The 26034-nt window shown below is 48.5% G+C and overlaps 2 protein-coding genes across 2 annotated transcripts in view; one reads left to right on the top strand and one right to left on the bottom strand.

Moving 5' to 3' along the window:
- vwde (von Willebrand factor D and EGF domains) overlaps nt 1-19483 on the top strand; it is a gene marked incomplete at both ends in the record, with an annotated part of 24346 nt that extends 4863 nt beyond the window's left edge. The window contains 25 exons of the mRNA XM_079758642.1: nt 35-124; nt 405-540; nt 1371-1597; nt 2069-2142; nt 2730-3003; nt 3739-3935; nt 4193-5070; nt 5949-6085; nt 6480-6644; nt 6993-7097; nt 8405-8519; nt 9743-10005; nt 10396-10615; nt 11221-11358; nt 11786-11998; nt 12576-12695; nt 13149-13244; nt 14043-14138; nt 14712-14807; nt 15289-15384; nt 15604-15699; nt 16673-16768; nt 17419-17514; nt 18354-18449; nt 19335-19483. Coding sequence (XP_079614768.1) covers nt 35-124; nt 405-540; nt 1371-1597; nt 2069-2142; nt 2730-3003; nt 3739-3935; nt 4193-5070; nt 5949-6085; nt 6480-6644; nt 6993-7097; nt 8405-8519; nt 9743-10005; nt 10396-10615; nt 11221-11358; nt 11786-11998; nt 12576-12695; nt 13149-13244; nt 14043-14138; nt 14712-14807; nt 15289-15384; nt 15604-15699; nt 16673-16768; nt 17419-17514; nt 18354-18449; nt 19335-19483 — 4269 coding nt within the window. The remainder of the gene's footprint in view (nt 1-34; nt 125-404; nt 541-1370; nt 1598-2068; nt 2143-2729; nt 3004-3738; nt 3936-4192; nt 5071-5948; nt 6086-6479; nt 6645-6992; nt 7098-8404; nt 8520-9742; nt 10006-10395; nt 10616-11220; nt 11359-11785; nt 11999-12575; nt 12696-13148; nt 13245-14042; nt 14139-14711; nt 14808-15288; nt 15385-15603; nt 15700-16672; nt 16769-17418; nt 17515-18353; nt 18450-19334) is intronic.
- Nucleotides 19484-21166: 1683 nt separating this feature from the next.
- On the bottom strand, nt 21167-23938 carry seraf (Schwann cell-specific EGF-like repeat autocrine factor; the record flags this gene model as incomplete). The annotated part of the gene is made up of 5 exons (XM_079758631.1): nt 21167-21306; nt 22676-22771; nt 23183-23287; nt 23445-23540; nt 23710-23938. 5 exons carry the CDS (start codon nt 23936-23938, stop codon nt 21167-21169), a joined length of 666 nt encoding a protein of 221 aa, XP_079614757.1.
- Nucleotides 23939-26034: the final 2096 nt, after the last annotated feature.

Raw genomic sequence — 26034 nt, 5'->3', positions numbered from 1 at the left:
TGGTCTCTCAATGTCTCTCTCTATCTCTCTCTAGATCTTCTGCTCCAGCTCCAGTTTCTTCCTTGATTCCCCTGATGTCCGCGGACCCGCAGTGGAAAGTCAGGAGTTTTTTGCAGGGATCAGGGTATAGTGGACATATGTGTTTGTGTGTGTGTGTGTGTGGGTGTGTGTGTGCGTGCGTGTGTGTGTGTGTGTGTGTGTACTTTGCATGTGTGTAACACAACTCAGAAATATAAAAGATAAGATGACTACTTCATTAATGCAGGACGGAAATTGAGGTGTCAGAGCAGAAAGCACTAGAAGTATTATAAAAGAGACACACCTTAATAAACTATAAACACATACACAATATGAGGTCAAACCAGTGTATCCGATATTCCGTGTATTCCCGTGTGTTTTCCCAGCTGAGGCCGGCGGTGTCCAGCGTTCCGGAGGATGGGAGGGACTACGGTCTGTCTGTGGAGAGTACCGTCCCGCTGCCTTGTGCCCCCCAGGTCGGGCCCTGTGGCCTGGTCCTGCAGCTCAGCGTGCAAACACAAGGTCCAGGCTCCGGCGCCACCATTGGTTAATGATGATGGGCTGGTGGAGCTCTGATGTGGGGGGTCCTTGTTAAAGGTCTTATCAGCGATGTTGGGGGACGTCACTTCTGAACCGAGATCCCAAACAAACAGAGCCCGCTCGCCCCTCCCTTCCGTGTTTCGTGCATCCAGTAAAAACGATCATGAACGCAGCGCAAAACCCCACAACACCCGCCCCTTTTCGGTGATTGGTTGGAATACTATTTATTTTTGTTTTGAGTGGTCGGTAGTACCGTTTGTTTTTGTGTACGATCTCGGAGCATAGGCTGCTTACGGAGACGTGTTTTTTTGACGGCCTGCTTATGGGCAGCGGGCAGCTAGCGGATCGTGAGGAATGATCAGATCTTTTATCATGATGATCATTTATCATTTACTTGATTGTTTATGTTTCGGCCTAGAATCGCTGATGCAACCTTTAATTATGATGTACTCATGTAGCTCTGATGTGTGGGTCGTCGTTAAGGTTCACTCAAAACCCAGAAAGCTGTTAGTCACTTGCAAACAAAATCGTTTTAAATTTCAATACAATTTAATTAGTTTGCACTACTTACTTACTTACTTACTTACTTACTTAGCAATTTACTTTAGTTATTTATTTTAACTTTGCTGTCCTATCTACCTACCAACCTACCTACCTACCTACCTAATAATTTATCACAACAGTGTACACTTTTCTAATACGTTTTCTATTTTGTTTGTTCTTTTTAACTATTTCCATGCTAATATTGATAACAAAAAAATGTAAAAAGACATTTCAGCCTGACCTTCATCCTCTTCATCGTGGTTCTCCAGAGGCCAATGAGGTGTTGGGGCCCGACCTGGTTCTTTCCTCCTGCCTTGTGGAGCTGGGGGCCCAGGAGGGCACTTGTAGGTCCGGTGTCTGCAGCCGTGCCCTGGTCACCTTCACCCCCGTCACGGACTTTGTCAGAGATGCCGGCCGCAGCACCCAGATCTCCGTCCGACCAATCGACAGCAAGCACAGCATCCTCTGGAACGGATACACACCCGAGCCAGTTCAGGTACAAACGCCTTCAAAATAAAGCCCTGTCTTTCTCTGGAACGGATACACAACCGAGCCCGTTCAGGTAGGCACGTCTTCAAAATAAAAGCCCTGTCTTTCTCTGGAACGGATACACAACCGAGCCCGTTCAGGTACGCACGTCTTCAAAATAAAAGCCCTGTCTTTCTCTGGAACGGATACACAACCGAGCCCGTTCAGGTATGCATGTCTTCAAAATAAAAGCCCTGTCTTTCTCTGAAATGGATACACAACCGAGCCCGTTCAGGTCTGCACGTCTTCAAAATTAAAGCCCTGTCTTTCTGTGGAATGGATACACAACCGAACCTGTTGTTGTTGTGAACCTCGTTGTTTTGCTGCAGACTTGGTGGCTTTGGTTCCGTCTGTCTCCGCTGAGTTCTATTGTTGTGTCTGTCGGTTCTGTCCTGTGCCCCCCGTGTTCTGCTTCACCTCGTGTGTCTGGCTGTGGTAGATCACGGTGGAGGACGAGCCTTCCGCCTTCTGCTACGTGGTCACCGACCCCCACGTCATCACGTTTGACGGCAGGTACTACACACGTCTCGGAATCACTGCTCGCACCGTCAACGTGCTCATGATACCTTTATGTGATTCTCGTTTGATGATATGTTGATGATATGTTGGTCTAGGAGTCACCATTCACTGGCCTTTATTGTTCCTGTTATGATGTGTGTTTATCATATTCGTGTTATGATTTAGTTACTTGCTCATAACTGGACTTTGTGTACATATATAACGTAAGTCCAGTGTCCAGCGATATAACTACAATAGCAATCTAAATATAGAATGTATCATTTGTGATTGTGTGTGTTCAATCAGCTGATTGATCAACTCACTGACAGAGGGATTGATTGATTGATTGTATCGGCAGACGAACAGATGGGTTGATTAACCTGATTGCCGATTCATTCACTGATAACAATAACAGCATCCTCTCCAGCAAAACCTCCTCATTGTTATTTCCTCTCATTGATTCATTCATTCACAACAACAGCAACGCCTCCAGTGGACCCCATTATTATTCATTATTTAATCATTCATTCACCGCTAACAAACACAGCACCCCCCTCCAGTGGACCTCATCCTCTCCCCCTTGTCTCGTGCCTCTCCCCCAGCCTCTACGACAACGACCAGATCGGGACCTTCCTCCTGTACCGGAGCCTCCGGCGCCCCCTGGAGGTGCACGTGCGTCAGTGGGAGTGCGGCAGCGTGGTGCTGGCGGCGTCCTGCGTGTGCGGCGTGGTGGCGCGCGACGGGAGCGACGTCATCGCCCTGGACATGTGCGACGGTGAGATGGGCGAGACCAAGCCGCGCCTGACGGTGAAGAGCAGGCACCTGGGGAGGAGCGGCGTGCACATCACGCAGTCCTACCAGGGCCGCAAAGTCACGGTAGGGGGGCGCCGAGGGACGGGGGCGCTGTTACTGATGGCAGGAAGTAGTGATCGACCGATTGATCGGCTGGACGATATCATCGGCTGATATTTGCGTTTTTTACGTGTGTCGGCATCGGCCATTTTTTTTTCACTGTTTTTTTCTATTTTTTTTTTATTTTATTAATAATCTTTCCCGGCATGATTTACACAGTTCAATAAATGTTCCTTTTTAATATTGACACTTTGTTATCATCATTGCGTAATTTTGAGGATATAAATTGAGGGAGCAAAAGCAGTTTCGGCTACAAATATCGGCTCAAGAAAATCGGTAACGGGCTTATCGGTCATCGGCTAAGCAGATGAAAAAAAACGGTATCGGTATCGGCTCTAAGAAATCCATATTGGTCGATCCCTAGTAGGAAGAAGGAGGCGGGGGGGTTGGGTCTGATGGTAGGAGGAAGAGAAGGGATCAAAACACGCTTTTTATAAGTGTAAGTTAAGTATAAGTATAAGATAAGTTAGGGAATTTAAATCTTAAGTTTTAGGAAATAAATATTTTTTTACGTTAATGAGTGTATACATTTATTTTCTGTATGTTTTTATTAATGCTTTTATCACAGGCATGGCTCTCCATCTAGTTGTAGCATTGTAGCACAGTCCCACTTAATCTCTCGCGACGTGAGCGTTTTAGCCATACATGTTATACATGTTATGTTATAAGTCGAACTGCTGGTCGGTTTTAACGTTGCAGATCACGCTCTCGTCGGGAGCGTTTGTGCGTGCGGACGTGTCCGACTGGGGGATGAGTCTGACCGTGAGGGCCCCCGGTTCCGACCGGAACCACACGGCCGGACTGTGTGGTTCCTTCGACGGTCGCCCCGACAACGACCTCCACTCAGCGGGCGGAAACGTCACGCGGAACCTACACGCGTTCATCTCTGAGTGGAGGTGAGTCTCAGGAAGAGTCCTTGGGGACGGCACAGAATCACAATTACCCTTCGTCATTGGCTCAGCTTAGAGCCGATTTACGGTGTCGTTCAGTGAAAGCCTGTGTTTCATCAAAAAGATAACAATATGAACTTTGTTAATGTTCAGTAAGCATGTGCATTGTAGTTCTAGTATGAGACCGCTTTAAAACTCCGTAAGATTATTCCTCGACAATCAATGTGCTGTTTATCGGAGCGTCGTTTGTTTCAACTCGTCAGACTCCCTCCAGGCGCCAGCCTGTTCGACACAGTGCCGTCCAATCAGGACGCACCGAAACCGACCAAGTACTGCGGCTGTCAGCCAGAGCCCCGCCTCTCCCCCCCGTTCAGAACCCACTCCCGACCAACCGGCTCCTCGGAGTCCGATTGCTCTCGCCACGGCAACGTGGAGCTCTCCAGTGTCATCCCCGCGCTGGACGTCACGGCGGAGTACATCCACTCTGTGGGGCTCCGCGTCGACGAGGAGGAGAACCGGCGAGGAACCCTGCCAGCAGGGGGTCTCCCCCCGCGGAGCCAGGGGTCCGACCGCCCGGTGACCCCCCGTGACGGAGCCTCTACCCGACCCCGTTACCCAGGCAACCGGGGCCGGCGTCAGTCTCAACGGTTCCTCTCCGACCCGCCCCACCGGAGCCTGTCCCAGGCCGGCCTCGGAGGCCTCGCCTATTTTTTCCCCGAGGACCACGAGCCGGCGCCGCCCCCGGACGCCTCCGGCCCGCCCCCGACCCCGACCTGGCCCGCCCCCTCGGGGCTCACCCAGCGCCAGGCCCGGGCCAGCTGCCAGCGGGCGGTGGCCGACTCCAGCCTGGCGCTGGGCTGCGGGGCCCTGCTCGGCGAGGCCTTCGTGGGCCGCGCCGTGGCCACGTGCGTCAGCGACCTGCAGCTGAAGGACGACCTGGGGTGGCTGAACGCCACGCTGCCCCTGCTGGAGAACGAGTGCGAGCGCAGGCTGGTGGAGGAGCGGAGGAGCGAGGGGGAGCACCAGGAGGTGCTGGACCTCCTGCGGTGCCCCGGGCGGTGCGGCGGGAGCGGCCAGTGCTCCGCCCGGGGCTGCCTGTGCTTCCCGGGGTTCGGCTCGTACGACTGCAGCTCTGTGTCTGGTAGGAGCGCCTGAAAACAAACGCATGCACGCACACACACACACACGCACAGGCACGCACGCACACAGACAGACACGCACGCACACACACAGGCACGCACGCACACAGACAGGCACGCACGCACACACACAGGCATGCATGCACAGGCACGGGTCTCTCTCCTGGTCTCTCTCCTGGTCTCTCTCCTGGTCTTTCTCCTGGTCTCTCTCCTGGTCTCTCTCCTGGTCTCTCTCCTGGTCTTTCCCCTGGTCTCTCTCCTGGTCTCTCTCCTGGTCTCTCTCCTGATCTTTTCCCTGGTCTCTCTCCTGGTCTCTCTCCTGGTCTTTCTCCTGGTCTCTCTCCTGGTCTTTCCCCTGGTCTCTCTCCTGGTCTCTCTCCTCGTCTCTCTCCTGGTCTTTCTCCTGGTCTCTCTCCTGGTCTCTCTCCTGGTCTGTCTCCTGGTCTCTCTCCTGGACTTTCCCCTGATCTCTCTCCTGGTCTCTCTCCTGGTCTCTCTCCTGGTCCCTCTCCTGGTCTCTCTCCTGGTCTCTCTCCTGGTCTTTCCCCTGGTCTCTCTCCTGGTCTCTCTCCTGGTCTCTCTCCTGGTCTTTCTCCTGGTCTCTCTCCTGGTCTCTCTCCTGGTCTCTCTCCTGGACTTTGCCCTGATCTCTCTCCTGGTCTCTCTCCTGGTCTCTCTCCTGGTCCCTCTCCTGGACTTTCCCCTGATCTCTCTCCCGGTCTCTCTCCTGGTCTCGCTCCTGGTCTTTCCCCTGGTCTCGCTCCTGGTCTTTCTCCTGGTCTCTCTCCTGGTCTCTCTCCTGGTCCCTCCCCTGGTCTCTCTCCTGGTCTCTCCGTCTGTGATATTGATCTCCTCTCCCTCCTCCGCTGCTGTGGTGAAGACCAGATCCCTGAGGTCACGGAGCTGGAGGCGCGGGGTCTGTGTGACGTCCGGCGGGGGGAGTGCTCCGTGGTCCAGGTCGGCGGCGTGGGCTTCAAACGCTCGCAGCAGCTCACGTGTGAGTTCGTCAAAGAAAAGGTACTTTGGGTTTCTACTCCTCTTTTGGTTACATGATGGATGGGGCGGTGTGGCGTTGAGTTGGTTTTGTGTCCACCTCGATCGTTCTTTGGTAGAAATTTAAAAAAAAAATGTTTTTTAATTCTGTAGCACACATGTTCTAGTACTACTGTTCTACTATGGACCAAATGTGAGACAAAGAGTATGTGTATGTACGTATGTGTTTCTGTGGGACAATGTGGGACGTGTAACCAATGCTGAGAGGTAGTCTAAAAATGTTATATGTCTTTCTAAATTAAAAAGACTCTGTGAATGCCCGGTGTTTCCTCTTCCTCTCCATATCTCTCCCTGGTCTCTCCCTGTCTCTCATGTTGTCCTGATGCCCGGTGTCTCCTCCTCTTCCTCCCTGGGGTAGTTTGAGGAGGGCGAGTGGGTGCTGGACGAACCGCGGTTTGTGCAGGCGACCTTCCTGGACGCCACGGCTCTAGAGTGCCGGCTCCCCCTGGAGGACAGCCAGGTCCCTGCAGGCTCCGACCCAGAGATGAGTCCAGACAGACCCCTGGCTCGCTGGCAGGTCAAGGTCAGATCCCATTGCATTTACTATTTCAATGGAGTCATTGATCCACTATTTACTGTATATGTGTTTAGTCATTTAGCAGACGCTTTTATCCATCGATGCTTACATTGAGGACGTTAAGGAGCAGGTAGAGATCAGCCATTTTGTCCACTGTTCGCGGCCATACAGGATCAAACAGAACCTTTGTCTAGCACCTTAGCCCCACAATCACTTTCCATAAGGTCTACTCTTAAAGCGTACACATGGTGTAGTAAAGGAGGTTAAGGTTAAGGTCTCTGTACTCTCTGAGGGTCTGTGTCCCAGCAGGTTAAGGTTAAGGTTAAGGTTAAGGTGGCCGTACTCTCTGAGCAGGTGTCCAACGACGGCCACAGCTACAGCAACGCCAAGGTGCTGACGGTGTACGACGGAGGCTGTCAGCACTGCAGCTCCACCGCCGAGGGGCGCTGCGCTCTGAAGGTACCTAGGTTCCGTTTCTCCGTCCGTCGGTCACTCTCTTCTTCCCTTCTCTTACTTCCTCTCCTTCGTTGGTTCATCGTCTCCAACTTCACCTCTCTCACCCTCTCTCACTGTAAAAGGACTGCATTTATAAATATAACATTCACCCATTCATGCACACATTCACGGCGGTGACAGCCAGCTCGTCGGGAGCGGTCAGGGAGAGGCGTCTCGCTCAGTGACACCTCGACACTCTGCTAGGAGGAGCCGGGGATCGAACTAGCAACCTTCCCATTACCAGCCAACCCGCTCTACCTCCTGAGCCACATACCACTCCACTCTTTGTGTGGACTATAGAAGATGTCTATAGAACAAGTTCGTATTCTGTATACAATAAGGCCTGAAGACCTTTTCTGTACTGGAGGATGAATCTTAAAGCAGGTGACCTATATTCTGTTGCTGCACACAGCACTGAGTTCTGCTGGTTTAACTTATGAGTTAATTAACATTGCTTTTATCTAATAAAAACTTTCACACTGTATTGAACAAAAACATGTTCAACAGCAGATGATTAATGTCAATCACCTTATTTCCAAAAGGCTGGTACCTCGCGGGCATTTTTACGGCATTGTTGTGAGTGTCTTGGCGTTTGGCATCTGTTCAGTGTTGAACCTGTGGCGTTATATGAGGCTGTGCTGGAGTCACTGGGACCTCCAGGGAAGCTCAACACTCCAGGGTTCTGTTATGACTTGTGGCTGAGAAGTGTTGGTTTCTAAAGTTTCCAAAGTTTCCAGCGTCCGTCCGTCCTCGCCACCCCAAAAAGTGAATGTGTTGTTAGCGTTGTGGAGGTGTCGGTTGCAGAAGGTTTCCAAGTTATATGTGGGTACCCTAACCTCTGTGTGTGTTTGTGTTTTTCTCTGGTAAATGTGAAGTGTGTTTTAAATCAACACACCTTAATGACCTCTACTGTGGCTCCCATGACATCATGAATCATTTAGATTTAGCAGCGCTTTTATCCAAACCGACTCACAACGGTTCATACACACATTCACACACCGACGGCGGAGTCAACCACGCAAGGCGATAGCCAGCTCAGTCAGGAGCAGTTAGGGTGAGGCGTCTTGCTCAAGGAAACCTCGACACAGTTTGCTATCAAACCAGCAACGTTCTGGTTACAAGGCAACCCGCTCTACCTCCTGAGCTAAGCCGACCTCGACCCCGAATCAGCAGCACTTCTGAACATCTCATAACGGGTTTCCCCCTGAGGATCCTGTTGTTCTGAAGAGAAAAAGGGGATATGAATTTGATTGAATGTTTTACTGTTTCAGGAGAAGACGTGCCACATTGAGGGTCTGTGTTACAGTGAAGGCGACCTCCATCCCAGCAGCCCCTGTCTGACATGTCAGCCAGACTACTCCGCGCACACCTGGTCCACCGCAGGAGGTAGAACGTCCATCAGAACCATCCAGAACATCATGTTGTCTCTTATATCGTTAGCCTCATAACATTATCGCCTGAGTCGTATTTTAAGGTTCATCTCGTGTTTAGCGTCCAAATTGCCTCAAGTCAAATAGATGACTTCGGCAGATAGTGATTATGGAATGTACAAAGCACTCTGATTGGCTTAGGTTATAGCCAATGAGGCACAGTGAATCAGCAGCGTGAGTTGAGTAGAGTTAGGTTAGCTATCACAATTGGGCCAAAATATGACTCAGCCAATTATGCTAGTAGGAGGCTATAGCGATGCAGGGCTCTGCTAACAAACCGCACTCTGCAGTACTTTCCCCCGGTTACTTTTGATCAAATTTACGAATTTGTCAAGAGCTAAAGCAGGGTGTCCGCCATCTAGAAAGTTGCTGGTGTGCTTCTTGTATCTCCTTTTCATGCCCTTGAGCAAGGCATCTAACCACCCCTGAGATGCTTGCTGTGTCCTTAAATGTTGGGAAATCAATAACATATATTCGATATATTAAATTATTAATTCGATTTTGAATTAATATAATATATTTAATATATAACATAGCGTAAGGCTTACCCCCCAGGTTGTGTTAACCCTCAGTAGAAGTGCGTCCATGGGAGACAGTATGGGAGCAAGAGTGGGTCTGGGGTTGAGTTACGAGGCTGGGGGCTCCGGTGTGTGTGTTTGAGTCCAGGGTCAGCTGCCCTCTGCTGGCATGAGGTTCCCCCCCCCCCCCCCGTCCTTCGACGCTGTGGAGGCCTGGGTGGAGGCCTGTGGAGGCTGTCCCTCAGCTGGGGGGTAGGTCAGGGGTCAGGAGGTCTGGAGGTGTGCAGGTCTGGGGGGGCAGCGTGTGAACGCAGGGAAGGCAGCAGGTGGAAGCAGACAGGAACCAGCTCAGGGAAGGAGAGCAGCTGCCATCTCCTGGCCCCGTGGTGACACCAGAGGAGCTAGGCAGTCAGAGTAGGAGTTAGCAGTAGCAGCAATAAGCTAATCCTACACAGTAGATGGCATTAAGTAATTAATTTGTTTGTTGGTCCATAATGACATAATAATGACGTCTGTGCATTCACTTAAACAGATATTTATTCATTCACTTGATTCCTTTTAAGACGACTCATTAATGGACTTACGTAACTCCAGTATTTGCTAACCCTCCCTCTCCCCCTCACCCCTCCACTCTCCCCCTCCCTCCCTCCCTCCCGACCAGACAACCAGCCACCTCTGGTCCAGGCCGTGGCCCCCAGGCTCCAGTCCTTCCAGGGGGAGAGCTTCCTGTACCAGCTCCGGGCCAGAGACCCCGAGGGTTCCCCTGTGGTCTTCACCCTGGCCTCGGGCCCAGCGGAGGCTGCCCTCTCCCCCTCCGGTCTGCTGTCCTGGGCGGCTGACACCGGAGCGGACGGCGCGGAGGGGCGGAGCTTCCAGGTGTCCGTGGCGGACGAGTGTGGCGCTGAGACCCAGGTGTCGGTCCAGGTACGGGGGTGAAGGCGCTGGGGATAGAGGCTCCTGGCTCCTGCCCTCATCGTCCACAGGTCTGGCTGGAAGTAGCAACGGAAAAAGATGTCTGAGCTTTAACTGCTCGTAAACTAATGATATTCAAATTTATTTGATGCATTAGTGATCTGAAACAGAAGATCACAACCCTGTTAAAGGGGTGATGTTATGCCAGCAGGTGTGAGTGTGAGTTTTTATATGCAAAGAGCATATATGTTGTTTTATATGCAAAGAGCATATAAAACAACAGTATAATGATCTCTAATAATTTGAAGTAATTATCACAATCCAACACCAGAGGGAGCATTCCTGTCTCTGAATGGACAGTTGAACCAAAGAGAAACACTGAAACCACCTTACGGTCGCCAGGTGTTTGTGACCCCCTGCGACTGCGGGAACGGCGGCTCCTGTGTCTCCAAGATGGAGGCCGTGGCGGGCAGCGGGGCGTACGTCTGCGTGTGTCCGGACGGCTTCGCGGGGGGGCGCTGTGAGGTGGACGTGGACGACTGTAAGCCCAACCCCTGCCGGCTGGGCCGGTGCATCGACGGACCCAACGCCTTCTCCTGCGTCTGCCCGCCGGGGATGACCGGTATGTGGCCCAGGAGGTGGAGCGGGTTGGCTGGTAACCCGAAGGTTGCCAGTTTGATCCCCGGCTCCTCCTAGCGTTGAGTGTCGAGGTGTCCCTGAGCGAGACATCTCGCCCTAACTGCTCCCGACGACCTTGCTGTCGCCTTGCATGGTTGACTCCGCCGTCGGTGTGTGAATGTGTGCATGAATGGGTGAATGTTAGGCAATATTGTGAAGTGCTTTGAGTGGTCACTGGTTAGAAAAGAGCTGTATAAATACAGAGAGAGATACGGGGGAGTATACACCGGGGTAGTGGTCAGTCAAATGAGTCCAAGGCGATTCACAGTGATCACACCGAGATGGATGATCTAAGGACAGCCAGCTGCCCTGACCCAAGTGTCATCCATTAGAGTGTTTCAAACCTATTTAAACCTTGGTTGATGATCATACTGGTACCGTGCAGTTCTTTAGTTCCTTAGAAACAACCGACATGTTCAGCGCTAGAATGAATCGTTTTCTCAATGTGGCACATGTTGAATCACGACTGTTGTTGTCGTGGTGGGGACGATTATCATCACAGCCGTTTCTGTGTGTCGGTTTTTTGTGTATTGCTGACTGTGTTGCTAGGCAACACCTGCAGGGAGGACGTGGACGAGTGTGTGTCCGCTCCGTGCTTCCCGGGGGCGAGCTGCCGGAACACGCCCGGGTCCTTCAGCTGCGGGGAGTGTCCTCACGGTTACCGCGGCGACGGGAGGATTTGCGCACGTGAGTTCCTTGCGATCTTGCACTGCGATGGCGTACACAACGTAAAGATTGGTAGTTCTTCACAGGGACTTCCAATTCAGAACGAATGTTCTTTGTGGAAAAAGTGTTATTGATTTGCACATCGGCCGTGATAACTTGGATATTGTTACATCCCAAATTGTGATTAACAACTAACTCTGATTACTGAATGGGATTACTGTAGTACTACTTATAGTACTAAAGAGAAACTCTCCCTCCCTTCATGGATCCAATCTGCCTATGATCTGACTATAACCACAAGGTTGTAGGAGCCCTGGGGGGTTTCAAACCATCAGCATTTACGTTGACAGCCGAGGGACACATCTCGCTGCATTCTCTCACATCATTGGTTCCACCCCACCCCCCACTCAGACGACCTCACGATCTAAACGATCTCTCCGTTGCCAAGGTGACCCAGAGGCTGACTTGGACGGTACGGACCGGGCGGGAGCCCCCCAGGGCTGGGGCCGCACTGGGCCGCCCTCCCCCTGTCTGAGAAGGCCCTGCCACCCCGGGGTGCAGTGCTTCGAGACCGTCCACAACGCAAACGGCTTCGCCTGCGGGCCCTGCCCCGCTGGGCTCCATGGCAACGGGTTCACCTGCAGGAGGGGCGGCTTCGCAGGTGAGACGGATGTGGTTTTAAAGCTTCTTCGTTCTGGGTTTGAGTCCCCCATGTCAGAACCCCATCAGTAGGTGCCCTTGAGCAAAAACGCCTGGGCCGTACCCCTACCTGCTCCGTGTTATGACCCTCTAGTGTAGAGGATGGAGGGGGTAACATAAAGCCAACTCAGACAGTAAGGAGTCTTGGTTTCACCAGTGAACAAAAAGGTTCATTGTTACAGAAAGAATGCTAAAAATATCAAGTCCAAAAGAAGCTATTCATTCTGGTCAGCCTGGGCCAAAATAATAAACATAACAGACTTACCTTTGGAAAAAAAAAAGTTCTTTGTAATTACATCGAAAAAACAAAGGGTAAGCCTAGCGCCCTAACTTAACAAAAAAGGGGCACCATTTTCAGCCTTGACATGGATCTGGATCAATTCACCGGTCCATGTTGCTTTGGATACAAACTGTCGCTGAACGATTAAGCCATTTTCTGTCCAATACCACCTTTAAACATAGAAGAAGAACAAAGATGGATTTCTGGATGCACTTCAATGTAACCCAAGCCGTATTCCCTAACCGCCAGTGTTTCACAGTGCAGGGCAACACCGCTGGAAGAGGCCCCTCCATCCACAGGAAGACAGCGGTCTCCCCTAGCAACCGCCACCCATCCAGGGATGCTGTCTCCTCATCCAACGCTCCTAAGAGTCAGCCCGGTGGGAGGAAGTGTTATTAATCAACAATGCATGTAACATATAATTAATTATGGGTCTATGAATGTAGTTGACCACTGTGGACGCAGTAAGAAGACTGTGTTGAGTAACGTAAATAAGTTACTAAGTAGCCCTACCTCGGACATGTCCTACAACATGTCCAGTCACCATGGTGGGCCTGACAAAGATAACCGATTATGATTGGTTAAACTGATTCATTTGCAGCCTAGAGCCGTCAGGAATCGACCTTGGGCGATTCAAACTTATGTCGGAATTAATTAAAACAGAAATACCCGCTGGCACCTTACACAATACAGGCCAGTACAGGCCACCATATTGATTGGAAAGTGAGGGGTGTGGGATTTAGTTGGTAATAATCTACAACCCCACACAGGACCTTTAAGTAATAACCCATGCTATGCTAACTATACTAAAGGCTGTTATTCCTGTTCCTAGCCGTGTGCGCGCATCAGTGTGGAGCCAACATGAAGTGTACTGCCCCAAACACCTGCACCTGTAAGGAAGGATACACCGGCTACAATTGTCATATTGGTAAGAAGTTACTGTAGCACAGAACCTCTCTTTCTGAAGCGAAAATGGTGGGCAGATATTTATATTAGCAATGTGCCAGATGTTCTCTGTAAATTCACTTCTTTCTTTCTCATGATTGAAGAGCAAACAAACAATTCAACTAAGGGAAGCTTGGTAGTTTGGTACTGACAGCACCGCAGCTGTTACCGAATATATGTAGACACCCTCTCTGATTGGTCCAAATCAGGGCGTTTCACTCCTCACTGAAAGGCTCTGGGTTCAAAAACTAAAATGCAATGTCAAAGTTGACCTGTAGGACTCCTTGTCCGATCCCCTACCTGCTCATCAATGACCTGTATCTTAAATCCAATGTCTTTGCTTTGAATACAAGTCAATGCTGAGTAACAAACTTGCTCCCGGCTAGATAAGTGTTAAAGGTTGTATCAGCGATAATAGGCCGAAACATAAATGATCACATTCATCTGATCTTTCCTCACGATCCGCTAGCTGCCCGCCCCATAAGCAGGCCGTCAAAAAAAAACAGGTCTCTGTAGGCAGCCTCTGCTCTGAGATCGCACAAAAAAACAAATGGTGCTACCAACCACTCAAACCCAAAATAAATAGTATTCAAACCAATCACAGACAAGAGCCGGTGATTTGTTTTTCACTGTTTTTTCACTTGATTCACGAAACATGGAAGGGAGGGGAGAGCTGGCTCTGTTTGTTTGGGATCTCGCTTCAAATACTAACAGGAGTGACATCACCCAACATCGCCGATACAACCTAAATGTTTTCTCCGTGTGGACGCATCCCTCCCAGCTGTCTGTCGTCCCGACTGTAAGAACCAGGGGAAGTGTGTGAGGCCCAACGTGTGCAACTGTCCTGAGGGCCACAGCGGCCCCATCTGTGAACACGGTACGATTCAACAGTGCTCGACTGGTATTTCGACTGGAAAAGCCACGCTGACGTAACATGGAGTCACATCAGAAGGAGCGCCATAACTCATTTACATTCAGGGCATTTAGCAATCGCTTTTACCCAAAGCGAATTAAAATAAGTACATTTGTCAGAAGAAAGATCGCTGTCGGTGCAGGAAGGATGTTCATAGAACCAAGTGCCAAGCACTAAGAATCGCTAGGTTAACCCATTCCCCGTATACAACAAAGATAGCTAGGATAAGAGGCTACACAATGCTAAGTACTATTTTTAAGTGCCAGAACGGACAACATACACTGAGAAGGGTGTGTGTGTGTGGGGGGGGGGGACTCCTTATATACTGGGACTTCTCCCTCCAAACTTTTGCACTTGTTTGGTCGATGGCGATTACATATTCACTGTATTTTTGTCTTTCTCTTAAATGATTTGCGTACATTACTTTGGATTCAGATCGGCTCTAGAAGAGATGACGCCTTGTGTCTCCTGTACTGTGCTGTAGTGCGGTTTGTGTGTTGTGTGCTGTACCAACGGAGTTTGCCTTGACCATGACAGCCGTCTGCGAGCCGCGCTGCCAGCACGGAGGCACCTGTCTGCCCAGGAACCTCTGCACCTGCCCCTACGGATACCTGGGGCCTCGCTGTGAAACGAGTGAGGAGGTCCTACCTTTGACCCACAGGGATGACTTGACGAGAGTTCATCGCAGAGTACTGGACCAGGAGGGCTGGCAGACGTTTGTATTGGCAAAGGGCCTGATGTTGGTGACTCCAGGACATCTGCTTCATTCTTTCTCATGATTTGAATAGCAACCAATCACTACAACTGAGGGCAGCTTGGTACGGATGGCCCCCAGCTGTTACCGAATGCATTTAGACTCCCTCTCTGATTGTTCAAAATTAGTGTTAGACGACGTCACCAACATAATTAAAGATAATAAAGCCAATTAGAGCCAATAAAGGCAATTAAAGCAAATCAAATCCAAGTACAGGGGGGGGGGGGGGCAGTCCCTGTACTTGGCGGAGCTTGATGATGCATGACATCCTAACCCCAGCAGCGTGCGTGTGTGTGTGTGTGTGTGTGTGTGTGTGTGTGTGTGTGTGTATGTGTGTTGATGCTACCTGTTCTCCATCAGTGGTGTGTAACAGGCACTGTGAAAATGGCGGCAGGTGCATCTCTCCGGACGTCTGCCAGTGCAGAGCGGGCTGGTCCGGACCCACCTGTAACTCAGGTACCAGCAGACACCTGGTCACTCTCTCACTGTTTCTCTACTTACTTACTTTTCAACTCGCATTTGTCTTATGGTTCTTTGCAAAGCATCCTGGGGGATTCCACCTCTTAAGAGTGATCACAGTCGTACACATAATATAACATTGAATTACAATGTTATCTAGCATACCTGACCTGAAAAAGTGATCCTATGATTTTATGGTTTAATATCTCTCCCCAGCGTCGTGTGACCCGGTGTGTCTGAACGGGGGCACGTGCCTTAAACCCGGGGTCTGTGCCTGTCCCGGAGGGTTCTACGGGTCTCAGTGTCAGATCGGTGAGACCGTAGTGACACAACATAAACACAAACACAAACACAAACAGTCAACCGTCAACCAGGGGTTTGTTTCCCAAAAGCATAGTTGCTAACTTCCTTAGCAACCTACCTCTTAGGGACTCAACAGTTAATAGGAAAGTGTTCCCCAAAACCATCTCACCTACATAGGAAGCTCCGAAGTTATTAAACTCCATAGTACTAGGTAAGGTTTGGCTTCCTGATTTTTTTCCCAACAATATAGTCTGGCTAAGTCACCCCAGACAGCTGCTTTCACCTAGTGTTTTTATAAGATGTATGACGTAGGGAGCTGCTAGCTAGCTAGTAGCGAGCTCTACGTACTGAGCCTTTAACATCAGTTACATGTAAATTCAGGAACAGAAAAGACAACAGAGACACACCACATTATCTGGCACACTGAATCTTAAACAAAAAAAGTGTTCTTCACTTGTTCTTGACGTGTTCTTGGAGTGTTCGTGACGAGTTCTTGACATGTTCTTGGTTTGTTCTTGACGTGTCCCTGATATGTTCTTGATGTGTTCTTGGTGTGTTCATGACCTGTTCTTGACATGTTCTTGGACTGTTCTTTACATGTTAATGTTGTGTTTTTGGCGTGTCCCGGATATGTTCTTGGCGTGTTCTTGGTGTGTTCTTGACGTGTCCCTGATATGTTCTTGATGTTTTCTTGGTGTGTTCTTCACCTGTTCTTGACCTATTCTTGACGTGTTCTTGGGCTGTTCTTTACATGTTAATGTTGTGTTTTTGGCGTGTCCCGGATATGTTCTTGGCGTGTTCTTGGTGTGTTCTTGACGTGTCCCTGATATGTTCTTGATGTTTTCTTGGTGTGTTCTTCACCTGTTCTTGACCTATTCTTGACGTGTTTGTGGACTGTTCTTTACATGTTAATGTTGTGTTCTTGGCGTGTCCCGGATATGTTCTTGGCGTGTTCTTAACGTGTTTTCTTGATGTGTTACAGCTGTGTGCAGCCCCCCATGTAAGAACGGAGGCCAGTGCATGAGGAACGGCGTGTGTTCCTGCCCCGACGGCTACACCGGGAAGAGGTGTCAGAGGAGTGAGTACAGTACAGCCTATCCCCACGGCAACGGTCGCCAAGGCTCCCCCATCAGGTCACCTTTGGGCCTCACACAGGTCACTGCTGATTACCGGGGCTCATTCTGATGATATATTGAATGTTTTTCAGGATTTCCTGCTGCTCTCTTCCGACGATAGAGAGTTAGAAAGGAGCAGGGAGAAGACAGGCAAAGGCTTCTTTCTGCTGCTTACAACAAATTATAAGAGTTAAACAAAGTTAAGAGAGTTGTACAAAGTTAAGATCAAAGTTAAGAGAGTTATACAAAGTTAAGCTCAAATTTAAGAGGGTTATACAAAGTTAAAATCAAAGTCAAGAGAGTAATACAAAGTTAAGAACAAAGTTAAGAGAGTTATACAAAGTTAAGATCAAAGTTAAGAGAGTTATACAAAGTTAAGATCAAAGTTAAGAGAGTTATACAAAGTGAAGTGCAAAGTTAAGTTAAAACCACGACCATACAACAAGATGTAATTGATAAAAAACCAGAGCCTAAGGATTGTGCATGTGTGTGCTTGCTATGTTGTTCGTATATCTGTGGCCTAGTGTAGCCCCAACAGCTGCCCCCAGGCCCTCATACGTGTGTGTGTGTGTGTGTGTGTGTGTGTGTGTGTGTGTGTGTGTGTGTCTCCTAGGCGTGTGTGAGCCCGGGTGTATGAACAAGGGGAAGTGTGTGGGAGCCAACACGTGTTCCTGTCCGTCGGGCTGGAGGGGCGAGCGCTGTCATATGCGTGAGTTCAGACCACCTCGGGGCTGTGAATTTGACTAAGCAAAGATACATGCATAATTATTCGCCGAAGGCAAAGTGAATAGTGGGGAATAGCAAGATAACACTTGTTGTAACAAACAAGATAACTCTACCGCCCCTCTAAAACGAAGACAATGGATTGAAACACTAAGCATAAACCGCAACTTTATTTTGTAAACAAGACATCAAAATGTCACAATTTCATTGTTTTATTTGCTGTTTCATAAATAATAAGTGAAGACCATATTGTTTTGCTCTTTTCTGTTTTTAGGGATAGAATTGTGTTGAATTTCTTGTATTTTTTCCTCTGAAACACTTGCAAAGCGGGACAATTTGCGATGAAAACAATATCCAGAGTTTGAGATCTCAATCATGGGTTATTGCCCAATATCCTGAGATATCGCACCAATCAAATTGCGCTATCTTAGGAGGTTCACATGTAGCATATACTAATATATATTATACAGATACTGTGAAAGGGTCAACAGTTTTGAACCTCTGAAACACTAGAAACACTTAATTTACGACCGTGTCATTGTAGTGACTGCATCGCAACATGGCTTCACATTATAGTGTACTGCACAGAGTAGGAATACGCCACTCCTCGGTAAAGTGTTGAGACGTCTCTTGAGAAACAAGAAAACTTATTGCTTACCCTGACTGAGAGGGTGGTCGCATTGCATGATTGGCTATGATGATCTATTGAGTATTGATGTACCCTTAGGACCAATCAGGGGTCTGTAAAAATGTGTCCACCTGTGTGTGTGTGTGTGTGTGTGTGTGTGTGTGTGTGTGTGTGTGTGTGTGTGTGGGTTGGTGTAGCCCTGTGTCTGCAGAAGTGCAGGAACAGAGGGGAGTGTGTGGGACCCAGCATCTGCCAGTGCCCTGCTGGGTGGGAGGGCACCCAGTGTCAGACCGGTGGGTTCATTCACCCTCATCCATTCACCATCATCCATTCATATTGTAATGCCCTCGCCAGTGACATAGGAAGGTCCAGTCATAAGTACTGTACGGATATCTATTGGTACAAACCTGGTTACTGCAACACCAAAAGTGACACCAACAACAACTGGTTCCCCGAAAACACACAAAACGCAGAACGCAGAACACCTTCAATGCGCCCCCACCCTCCTGTGTTCCCAAGCCCCTCCCCCAGCTGACCTGGCGATTCGCCCCCCCACATTGATTGACAGGTAGAACACTTCAATACATGCACATGGAGCAACTGGCACAACGGACAACGGAATACATTGCAAACACACAACACACAAACTCCTAAAGAGTCCCAGGGTAGCTACAATATGTTCCTGTGCTGTATGAGGCTGGCGATGAACATGAACAGGGATATTACCGTATTTGTGCGAATCTTCTCTACAACACAAACTGACCTAACCTGAATGTTAAATAATTGGAATAGTTTTGGTTTTCTTTCCTTAAGTATCCTGAACCCACATATCAGGTAACAACGTATAGATTTCAGATAACTGTCAAATGTACACACTCTACACAAGCAGATAAGGGGTTGAAATTTAGAACTTGAGAACAACAACTATTTTAAGAGATATGTCGGCCGAAACCCAGAACAAATAACCAATGAGCAAGCGTGGTCAGGGAGGTATGGTTGGATGGGAGCCCTGATAAAATGTATAAATAGGGAAATACACCAATAAAGAAGCTCTTCATTTTAAGGTCCTCTGTCTTCGCCCCTTTGCCAACTAGTCGATTATTTCCACAACACTACTTGAGGTGTTTATGTTGGAGTGTGGACAGAATGCCATGTCCTATGTTTGCGTTTTTTGTCAGCGATCTGTAGGGTGCGGTGTCTAAACGGGGGCCGCTGTGTGCTCCCGGACTTCTGCCACTGTCGGAGAGGATACAAGGGGGTCAGCTGCGGGGTCAAGGTCAGTAGGGGTCAAAGGTCAACTCACACTCCTGACTCTACCGGCATTTGAAGACCGTTCCATTCCAAGGGCACCAAAATACTGAAAACATGGCATCGGTTTGAGCCAGAATTCAGAAGCCGTCTTAATATTTCCCTATTTATCCCAAGCAACTTACAGTGGATTCTGACACTAAATGGGTTATTTAGGAGCAGGTAGATATCAAGGCGTTTTCCTGAGGGATTTCTACAGGTAGACTAGAGACATTTGGGGTCAAACACAGAACTTATTGGCTGGTGGTCGAACATCTTCACCTGCCTCGCAGACAAAAGCAACCATCAACCACTCGTAGTGTCACTGCATGGCTATGACGCATCCCCTGGCCCACACGGACCAATCAGAGACCACGCAGAACATGTTTGACCAATGGGATACAGCCGAACATTAAGAGAGAAGACAACACTTATTCAAATCAAGTCAATGGATGCCAGATGTTGCTGAGGCTGGATTAGATACACCTAGGGCAAGCTACAGAGGATAGTTAATGAAATGTACTTTCTTCTTCAACATTGCAGGCACCGTATGCATAACGCCAGCGGATCGGCAACAGAATGCACAAAGAAAGAGGCGCAGAAGGGATCATTTGGCGTGTGTGTTTGGTGTGTGTGTGTGTGCGCTGCATGTGGTTCTGCTAGTGTGTGTGTGACTGTGGTTGTGCCTGTATGTGTCTGGCTGTGTGCACAGCTCAAAACAAAGGGACTTGATGTATTGTCCTGTCCCTGTCGGTCTGTACTACCTCATCGCCCCTGTTTACCCTTCGAGCGTAGGAGGCGTCCCACTGCAGCAGAGTGCTGAGTCGGCGGATTCACGAGCGTCGTTGTCTGAGTGTGTGAAAGCAAAATAAGGACTTGTTTTACTTGAGAAATTGAGAGTGATTTGTTCGGTGGGTTTTTCTTCGTTTTGTGGTTCAACATGTGTTTTCCTTGAGTTTAGCCTCAGTGAACTCCCCATAAATCAGTTGTCCGACGGCTGGGGCTTGATGAGAAGCCCAGCTTGAGGTCTGCTGCCCTACTTAGCACCGGCAGGATGTACATCAGCGTTTTCAGAGGGGCCTGCTCCTCTAACACAAACTTTTACCAGAGTTAACTGAGGAACTGGAGTCTTTACCAGGGTAGGACTACAGTGACCAGAGTGGTTCGCTGAGGTACTGGAGTCTTTACCAGGGTAGGACTACAGTGACCAGAGTGGTTCACTGAGGTACTGGAGTCTTTACCAGGGTAGGACTACAGTGACCAGAGTGGTTCACTGAGGTACTGGAGTCTTTACAGGATACGACTGATCTCAGATCAGAGGAAACTCAAATGATGAAACTCAAGTGTTGATATGTTCAAGTACGATATCTATATTATGTTAGAGGTTTTGCTATGAACCAATGAAATGATGGTTAAATGATGATAATGTCCCATAACGAATGAAATAAAATAAAAATAAACTTTATTATCACAATTCTGTGTTTCCTTAAGTCCTTTATTCATGATGTTCAAAGTACATGGCTACATACAAACATACATACATACAGAGACAACGTACATATATGGACGTGTTTAATGACCAATCCTAGCACACAGGGTTTATACACTGTGTTGTCAAACATGACTGAGCATATAAAAAATGTATCAAAAAAACAGAAAACCCCCCCTATGGGCCCGTTAGTAACCTTTGACCTTGTGTCGTTAGTGGTACTTGGATCTCCTCTTAGTGACCTTTGACCTTGTGTAGGTAGTGGTACTGGGATCTCTTCTTCTCACAGTGGGGACCTTCATGCGACGGGCGACAGCGGCACTTCTCAGGAGAGATACACTTGCCTCCGCTCAGACACGGCTGGCTGCACACGGCTGGGACGGACAGAGGGGTCTGGGTTAGACGAGAGGTCAGGGGTGCAGTTCACCAATCCTACCACCGGGGGCGATGCTGAACAGCCATCACAAGCCGTTTCAAAATCGCTCCTCTAGTGACATCACTAGTGGGAGTGTCCACCCAGAAGTCTGATTGGATAAAGATCGGCCTGCCCTTTGGTACAGTCCACACAGAGGTCCGATGGTTTAGACCCCCCTGCTGTTTGGTACAGTCCACCCAGAGTCTGACTATATAGACCAGCCTGCCGTTTGGTACAGACCACGCAGAGTCTGACTATATAGACCAGCCTGCCGTTTGGTACAGTCCACCCAGAGTCTGACTATATAGACCAGCCTGCCGTTTGGTACAGTCCACCCAGAGTCTGACTATATAGACCAGCCTGCCGTTTGGTACAGTCCACCCAGAGTCTGACTATATAGACCAGCCTGCCGTTTGGTACAGTCCAGTGGGGAGACTGCTGGAGTGATGGTTTGTCATAGCTAATCAACATCACACCTGCTGGTGAAACAGGGGGACTTTAAATAACTGCACACATCCATCCATTACTACTGTTTCCTGTTCCTGCATCTGGCCATGAAGTTAGAGAAGAAAAAAAGGTTTATTAGATTGAGTGAGTGCTCGCGAATCCCTGGAAAACTCAGATTTCCAGAGTCAGAAGTTCTCGCTCGGTAGTAGAAGGTGGCCGACTTAGCACTGTTTAAAACAAACCAAATGTTTTACATTTCCTCAGCTCACGCAGACTGCTGTTCTACGAATGCAATGGGATGCTCACATAAACACTGTATATCCAATGTGTTTGTTCGAGCAAGAAACAAGGAAAGGAAGGAAAGATAGAAGGAACAGAATAAGCTTCCATCCCTCCTTTTCTACTTCAGGATATTCTCCCAGTGGTGCTAGCTGTGTGTATGTACCAGCACATGTTCACTTAGGAACAAGTGTTCTCTCACCAGACAGGCAGACAGACAGACAGGCATCGATACGAACAGACATCCGGGGAAACTTTGATTCAAACAAGAATACATTTTTACAGGCAGGAAGGCAGACTGAGATTTGGATACCGACCAGCAGACAGAAAGACAGGCAGCCGAAAGACAAGCTTCTTTTTTGTCTGCATGTCGACTGCCCGTCTTTCTGCCTGTCTTTTGGCTGCCGGTCTTTATGTCTTCTTGTTGGCTGCCTGTCTTTCTGCCTTTCTTTTGGCTACCTGTCTTTCTGCCTACCTGTCTTTCTGCCTGTCTTTTCGCTTATCGTATCCAAATCTGAGTAAAAAAAGTCATTTTTTACAGGCATTACAGACAGACAGACATATACCCAGAGAGACAGGGCCGTTGCCAAGGTTACCCTTACCCGTGTGGCAGGCTCCGCCCACCCAGCCGTCCGGACAGCTGCAGATTCCCGGAGCCACGCAGCTGCCGCCGTTCCTGCAGCCCTGGGGACACACAGCTGCCATGGCAACCAGACCTCAGGTCATAACTCGGCCTCGGCCCCAAAAGGAAAGAAATCTTCACCCCGCAGTATACGGTTACCAGGGCCCCCACAAACACACATCGCGCAACACACACACAGTCAGGTCCCCATGAACACATCACGTAACACACACATACACAGGTCTGAGCAAAACACACATCACGTAACACACATACACTGGTCCCCACAAAACACACATCATTCACGTAACACACAGACAGGTCCCCACAAAATACAGATCATGTAACACACATACACAGGTCTCCTCAAAACACACATCATAGGGGGGGTTACTGTCAGGCGGCTGCAGGTTTTGAACTATTCTCATTGGTTAACATTGACCAATGGCTTATTACATAGCGTGGTTAAATGAAAGTCAAAGCTTACCTTCTTGGCACTTGTTCCCAGTCCAGCTAGAGAGGCAGAGGCACGTTGCCTTGCCGTGGAGCGCTTTGCACTCTCCTCCGTTCCAGCAGCCTTCTTCACACGTCACTGCCACACACAACACAACACAACACAACACACACACACACACACACACACACACACACACACACACACACACGAGTCGGTTTCTTTGATTTCAGCCACGTATTAGTGTAACAAAATAATGAGATGAAAGACACCGATCTGAAACGGATATACAAACCTTTGTGACAGTATTTCCCGCCAAAGCCGGCAGGACATCTGCACTTCCCCGGCCGGAGACACTGTCCTCCGTTCTTACATTTGGGAAAACAGTTGGCTGAACACAAGTGGAACATATGTCAATATACGTTTTTGTGTGCCTTTATCTACCGAAACGTCAAACATTAAAACATGGATGATACGACTACTATTCCATTTAATTTGTTAAAAAGGAAATTGGGTCAAAACAAATCCACATGCTCTGTAACCGACGGGCGGAACATCACCATACTGGCAGGTCTCTCCCTCGTAGCCCCGCATGCAGAAGCAAGTGTTGTTCCGAATGCAGATCCCCGAGTGTTTACACGACGGCTCGCACTTCGCCTTAGGATCGAACACGAAGGGGTTCGCGACTCCTCGGGGTGCGTCGGAGCGCGATGCGCACGGCCCTGTGAGCGCGGCCAGAAGCGCAAGGAGGAGCAGGGACCCCCCGGTGCCCAGACGCACGAGCTGCATGGCGACACAGGTGAGAAAACCTTGTTGTGGAGAGAAATGGGAGAGATATACGTCCTTTTTTTACACTTCCCGAGCTGTTATTACCGTGCGTAAAGTTGCTGTGGTGGTGCGGAGATAGTTTGAGTGAGAGAGACTTGAGGAGGGGGCGGTGAAAATGATTGGGTCTCCCATCGTTCAATGTAGCTTCCTATGGCCCCCTCTCCTCGGACGGGGTAGGGGGCGCGTTGGGCGTATAGTAAGCGCTATAGAGGACTCGGACAGACAAGGACCCCCCACAAAACAAAGAAATACGTTATTCGTTTTTGTTCCACTTTTTACGCGAATGTCTAACAATGCGAAACCATGCACATCTCCATCATAGGGCAAATAAGTTGCACATTCACTTTCAAGCAAATAAAGTCCTTGATGAGAGCTCAGACTTCAATCGAAAGATTCCGACTGCATTAAGTCCTACAAGGATCAGACAAGTGAGACATTTGGAGCTTGGCTTCGAATCAAAATCTGGCATTGGAGACGGACTCTTGTCAGTATCGATGGAGGTGTAACAGCCCAGCGGACGCTACGTCAACACCAGCGACCCAGACACAGTCCCACTGGGATGTGGTGCACGTCTTTAGAGGTGGACAGAACAAGCTGGTGGATCCGGGGAGAGACGTGCAGAACGCAATGTGGAAATGCCATTTCCTCTCTGAGCGGACAACTCAGCGAGTCTGTTACAGGATACCTCGACCATGTTAGCACACGGCCACGGCCAAGTAGACTGTCTTGAAATCCTTCCAAGTCTTTTACCAATGTCTAGGTAAGTCCTATCTCACTGCAGATAAAACATTTATATTCATAGGATCTGGGATGGTTAGGACATAATAGGTCAGAGCAGAGGACACAGGTTATCCTAGAGTTGAATACTTCCCTTCATAGTGTAAAACACAGCAGAAAACGCCACTAGTCCTTCTGTAGTGTGGACACTTAATAGTCCACCCTCTCAGCCCCCGTGCGTAAAAGGTTGGGTCTTTGTTTCATCCGTTTTGTCGTTTTTTTTTTCTCCAGAATATACAGTTCCTCACACCGCTGACCTGGGTTCTAGCTGCTTGTAGTTTGATGAGTGGAACAGATGTTGACCTACCTTCCGTCTAGGCCTGCCCAGGGTTTACTTCATGGACGACCAACACCAGTAAAAATATATATTTACTACTTATAAGTAGCGCAGTAATATTAATGGGCCTATTACAAGTTATTTGATTGAGCATATGTTACACTTCTTACATTTTAGGCGCTGGTCCTCTTATTTGATCAGTTGAGCGTCTACCGGTTTCCTTTCCTTTACATTTGCGCCACCCAGTGCGAGAATAAGGTACGAAAAACTCGGAACAATGATATTCAAAACCAGTTTTTTTTAATGATCTTTAAGGTCATGCAAGTCTTGGCAGTGTTCAGAAAAAACAGATATTCCTAATCCCATCATTCTGGTAGATAATCCTCATGAACACCAAATGACCTTTTGGAAATGTCGGTCCCACTCGGACACGGAAATTGTGTACGACCTATGAAAATAATTCTTGTTGAAGTCCGCTAAACTCTTCTCTGAAGACAAAGTTATAACGTGAGAACTCATCCCATAGACATAACATAACATAACATGAGCATCAGACTGAAATATTGATAAAGTATACCAAGTATTTCAAATGATACATAAATAGTGAACCAAGGATGATTAAAATGACATTGAAAGATTAAAATGACATTGATGAAACAAAACCCAAAAAGATGATTTGTTATCGAACCGAACACTACCAATAATACATCTCAAAACCTAAAGTGGAGAAAAAAACACCAAAGAGAAAAATTAAAATCGCAAAGGAGCCGGAATAACATTATTAAAGAAATATCCGACACTAACGTTATTACATCCAACAGATATACTCTTTCATCAAGTTGGGTTTCCCCCTGGTGGACAGCAATTATAACGAATAAAAGCAAACTAGGTGTCTAGTCAGTTCATCATTAGCAAACTTAAAAAGACAGAGATACAGTGACTCATACTCTTAGTGAAGGAACCTTACCCTAGGGTTAGGGTTAAGAGTAGTCTAACCCTAACC

The sequence above is a fragment of the Pollachius pollachius genome, assembly GCF_949987615.1.
Source record: "Pollachius pollachius genome assembly, chromosome: 1".
NCBI classification, from domain to species: Eukaryota; Metazoa; Chordata; class Actinopteri; order Gadiformes; family Gadidae; genus Pollachius; species Pollachius pollachius.
Note: the sequence above shows the minus strand (reverse complement) of the source record. Positions and strands in the feature narration are given on the sequence as shown.